The sequence below is a fragment of the Coregonus clupeaformis genome, chromosome 29, assembly GCF_020615455.1.
Source record: "Coregonus clupeaformis isolate EN_2021a chromosome 29, ASM2061545v1, whole genome shotgun sequence".
Classification (NCBI taxonomy): domain Eukaryota; kingdom Metazoa; phylum Chordata; class Actinopteri; order Salmoniformes; family Salmonidae; genus Coregonus; species Coregonus clupeaformis.
In genome coordinates this window covers 65,253,380-65,258,459 of record NC_059220.1, presented here as the reverse complement: position 1 = coordinate 65,258,459, position 5,080 = coordinate 65,253,380, and the positions used below count along the sequence as shown (strand labels likewise).

At 41.6% G+C, this 5,080-nt stretch overlaps 1 protein-coding gene across 1 annotated transcript; it reads left to right on the top strand.

Moving 5' to 3' along the window:
* The first annotated feature begins 3,589 nt into the window (after window positions 1–3,589).
* Window positions 3,590–4,678, top strand: bdkrb1 (bradykinin receptor B1). Its single transcript, XM_041854383.2, has one exon. It carries the CDS (start codon window positions 3,590–3,592, stop codon window positions 4,676–4,678), a length of 1,089 nt encoding a protein of 362 aa, XP_041710317.2.
* Window positions 4,679–5,080: the final 402 nt, after the last annotated feature.

The following is a 5,080-nucleotide window of genomic DNA, read 5'->3' as shown; positions in this document are numbered from 1 at the left end:
GTCTTGGCTGTTGTCTTAGGGTCGTTGTCCTGCAGGAAGGTGAACCTTCGCCTCAGTCTGAGGTCCTGAGCGCTCTGGAGCAGGTTTTCATCAAGGATCTCTCTGTACTTTGCTCCGTTCATCTTTCCCTCGATCCTGACTAGTCTGCCAGTCCCTGCCGCTGAAAAACATCCCCACAGCATGATGCTGCCACCACTATGCTTCACTGTTGGTTTCATCAGACCAGAGAATCTTGTTTCTCATGGTCTGAGAGTCCTTTAGGTGCCTTTTGGCAAACTCCAAGCGGGCTGTCATATGCATTTTACTGAGGAGTGGCTTCCGTCTGGCCACTCTACCATAAAGGCTTGATTGGTGGAGTGCTGCAGAGATGTTGTCCTTCTGGAAGGTTCTCCCATCTCCACAGAGGAACTCTGCAGCTCTGTCAGAGTGACCATCGGGTTCTTGGTCACTTCCCTGACCAAGGCCCTTTTCCCCCGATTGCTCAGTTTGGCCGGGCGGCCAGCTCTAGGAAGAGTCTTGGTGTTTCCAAACTTCTTCCATTTAAGAATGATGGAGGCCACTGTGTTCTTGGGGACCTTCAATGCTGCAGAAATCTTTTGGTACCCTTCCTTAGATCTGTGCCTCGATGCAATCCTGTCTCGGAGCTCTACGGACAATTCCTTTGACCTCATGGCTTGGTTTTTTCTCTGACATGCACTGTCAACTGTGGAACCTTATATAGACCTTATAAATACAGTACCAGTCAAAAGTTTGGACACACCTACTCATTCAAGGGTTTTTCTTTATTTTTACTATTTTCTACATTGTAGAATAATAGTGAAGACATCAAAACCATGAAATAACACATGGAATCATGTAGTAACCAAAAAAGTGTTCAACAAATCAAAATATATTTTATATTTGAGATTCTTCAAATAGCCATCCTGTTGCCTTGATGACAGCTTTGCATACTCTTGTCATTCTCTCAACCAGCTTGGGTTGAGGTCGGGGGATTGTGGAGGTCATCTGAAGCAGCACTCAATCACTATCCTTCTTGGTCAAATAGCCCTTACACAGCCTGGAGGTGTGTTGGGTCATTGGCCTGTTGAAAAACAAATGATTGTCCCACTAAGACCAAACCAGAAGGGATTGCATATCACTGCAGAATGCTGTGGTAGCCATGCTGGTTAAGTGTGCCTTGAATTCTAAATAAATCACAGACAGTGTCACCAGCAAAGCACCCCAATACCATCACACCTCCTCCTCCATGCTTCACGGTGGGAACTACACTTGCGGTGATCATCCGTTCACCTACACTGCGTCTCACAAAGACACAGCGGTTGGAACCAAAAATCTCAAATTTAGAATCAAGGGTGGTTATTTGAAGAAGCTCAAAAATAACATATATTTTGATTTGTTTAACACTTTTATGGTTACTACATGATTCCATATGTGTTGTTTCATAGTTTTGATGTCTTCACTACTTTCTACAATGTAGAAAATAGTCAAAATAAAGAAAAACCCTGGAATGAGTAGATGTGTGCAAACTTTTGACTGGTACTGTATAAGACAAGTGAATGTTTTTCTACATTTACATTTACATTTAAGTCATTTAGCAGACGCTCTTATCCAGAGCGACTTACAAATTGGACTGACCAATACTGTGGAATAGTTATTGAATACTGCACAATAAAGATTGTAATTAGTTCTATGTTTGGATAAGAGCGTCTGCTAAATTACTTAAATGTAAATGTAAAAAATCATGAACAGTTCCATGTGATATGACTGAATTCAGTTCTAGACAGGTCATAGTAAAAAACAGACCATCACATTGTCATAACAACCATGTGTGAGGAAGAGATTAAGAGGACATTCTTCTTTGGTACTTACCTCTGTAAGACGATGTCTAGCCAGCAAACATGATGAATATCACCCATACAGTATAACAGATCAGAATGCCATTAAGTTGAGAAGCTAGTAGTATTTTTACAGAAAGTATGACCAGTTGTTTTTTGATTGCCTGTCTTTACTTTACTGCGTAGGAGGGGAAGATGAGAGGGGTGTGGTCTGTACTACATCTGTTCTGTACACTAAAGTGTATGTTTTGGTCTACCTAGAAATGAACCTGAGAAATAACAAAGACACATATTATGACCTATAGCCCTCAAACTCAACTCTGGACCTCGAAGTAAGTGCCACTCCTTTTTTTCATTGTTCACCTCTAATCAGGGACTGATTTAGACCTGGTACACCAGGTGGGTGCAATAGTTAGTCCATAATGTTGCTTGATTGGTGGTTAGGCTGTTAGCTGGCCAAAAGTAGGCTACATGAAAACTGCAATACTGTTATTAATATAACTGTGTTAGTGTGGGTTTTCAGTTTTTATGTAAATCACAAAGCTCGTCTGTGGGGCAGAGAAATGTTCTGCAACACAAGAGTGATCAAAATTAATATCACTCATAATGAAATATAAACAGAGGATGTTCAATTATTATGTTTAAATCCACTGGAGAGAAAAAGGGGGAACGGAAAGAAAATCATGGATTAAGCTAGCTACTTGGCCCTGGGCCTGTGGTTATGTGTATGTGTTTTTACACAGTGCCAAAATTCTAAAATAGAGGTGCATGTTTTCTCTCCTTGAGTACTCATACATTCTGACCTGACCTTTGGTCCTTCAGGAGGTGAACTGAAACTGGCTTATAAACAAGTTGACATACACGGTGGGACAAGGGTGTGGAAGAATGTTGTATACAGAACCAAACTTTCCAGCACATCTCTCCCTAACTCAGTGAGAAGCTTAAAGACGAACAACACTACATGGTCTACTGGGTTGGTGTGTGGGTAAACTGCAGTGTTTTCTTCTCCTTACTAAACTATATTTTCATATGATTGGAACAAGGTAAGCAGTTTCTTACAAATGCATTTTTCAACAAATGTTCCTTGGGATGACATTCAAAAAGTTGGTTTCGTGAGCCAGGCTTCTGAATAAAGTAATGATATAGAGACAAAGTAATTTTGTACAAATTAATACTGATAGACCAAAAACATGGAGACAGACACTTTTTTAGAGGTTATTCAACTTGACAAGAAGAAAGCCTTATTTATTTGAGCAGTCATCTATCTGTATGTTAAGGACGTTCTGCTCAGAGTTGCACTTGATAAATGGAAAAGCAAAACAACATTTGGCTGATGTTATATGAGTTACTAAATAACATTTTAAAAGGAAGAGTCATTTGAAAAAAAGTGATCAATCAGTCCAAGTCAAGTCTTTATCAAAACATCATGCTTAAATCCAACTTTTGTCAAACAACACTAGAAAAACGAAACTTGTCTGTGGATTCGGCATACTTATACAACCACAGCTAATTGGCTAACGATGACCTTTCAAGAGAGTTTGGACTCTTTAGCGTTAAGTTTTGATAGATATCTGGCTACGATGAAGAGGGTCTGGAGATTGATTACAGAATAGTTTTTTCTTTGGCTTCAATTTCCATGCACACATACAATATTAAACTTCAGTGTCACAATGTTAAGATTAATGTTATTGTTTATTAGTGGATAATAAGCTCAGATATTACAACATTTTGACATTTTAATTTGACATTTTCTGATGACCACAGAGCTGGTGGTCTCCATGGCTATGCTCCTGTCAGAAAACAACAGGTCTTTCCTTCCCACCGCCAAGACTCCTCTCCACAACACCACAGAATGGATCCTGGTCCACAGCATCGTCCCTCCCTACATCTTCACCCTGTGTGTGACGGGGCTGCTGGGTAATGGCTTTGTCCTGCTGGTCTTCCTTCTTCAGAGGGAGCAGTGCACCGTCCCAGAGATCTACCTGGGAAATCTGGCCCTGGCTGACCTGCTCCTCCTGGCTTGCCTGCCCTTCTGGGCCATGAACATCCTCAATGACTACAACTGGCCTTATGGAGACTTCCTGTGCCATGTAGTCAATCTGTCTATCATTGTCAACTTCTACACCAGCATCTTCCTGTTGGTGATGGTGAGCGTGGACCGCTACTTAGCGTTGGTGAGGACCTTGAGGGCCAGGTGGCTGAGGAAGAAGCGCTACGCGCGGGTGGTCTGCCTCATACTGTGGCTGTTTGGGCTGCTGATAGGGGGTCTAGCTTCGCTTCACAGAAAGGTGACGTTCGTTGAGGAATATCAGACAATGGCGTGTATTCTGGAGTATCCTGACCACTCTGGGGAGTCTTGGAAGCTGGCCCACAACCTCCTGTTGAACATAGTGGGCTTTGTTCTACCTGTTGTGGTGATTTTTTCCTGTAGTTGTAACATCATCAGAGCCCTGAGGAAGAGGGGGAAGAGTGTTTATATAGAGGGTGGAAACGACAGGAAGGCCACGGTCCTCGTTTACGCCGTGACGCTGCTGTTTTTTGTATGTTGGAGTCCCTTCCAACTCTTCACCTTACTCGATATACTGTGTGATGCAGAGGTCTTGGATGAGACGTGGCATTATACCCTGGACATTGGTACCCAGTTTTCAACCTACCTAGCAATTCTGAACAGTAGCCTAAACCCTGTGTTGTATGTATTTTCTGGTCAGTATTTTAGGACGAAAGTTAGCACCATCTACAGGAGAATGAAGAATCGCAGGAGATCTGATACGATGGCATTTCAGCTTTCAATTGTATCAACCTACCTCCACAGGACTGATCAAATCAAACCTGTTGTGATATAGGCATGAGTTCCTGCATTTTCCTGCACATTTGTTTGATATCATGTAGTTATTGCACACTAAATGGCATTTTCAATGTTGAATAACACAATGTAGCCACATTAAATGTGTGCAATCTTGAACTACATTATTGAGGTCTATCAGGTTTAGATTGTGTAGGAGATATGTTTGTAGGCACGGAAATTATCGCCTCAAAAGTGAGATAATGGCGATAGTTTATGAAGCATAATTTGTATACTCACAATGTCACCTGTCACAATGTCACTTTTAATGCTAAATTGAACTTTTACGGACCTTTCTCTGAGAAAAGCAACATAGATTGTATGTTCTAGCAGTGAAGATCATGGGGTGATAGATTTGAAATGTTTCCTGTGTGTGTTTGTGTGTGTGTGTGTATGTTACACC

Bases quoted from the DNA above. Each gene is read 5' to 3' on its own strand.
- bdkrb1 (XM_041854383.2), top strand. From the start codon at position 3,590: ATGACCACAGAGCTGGTGGTCTCCATGGCTATGCTCCTGTCAGAAAAC.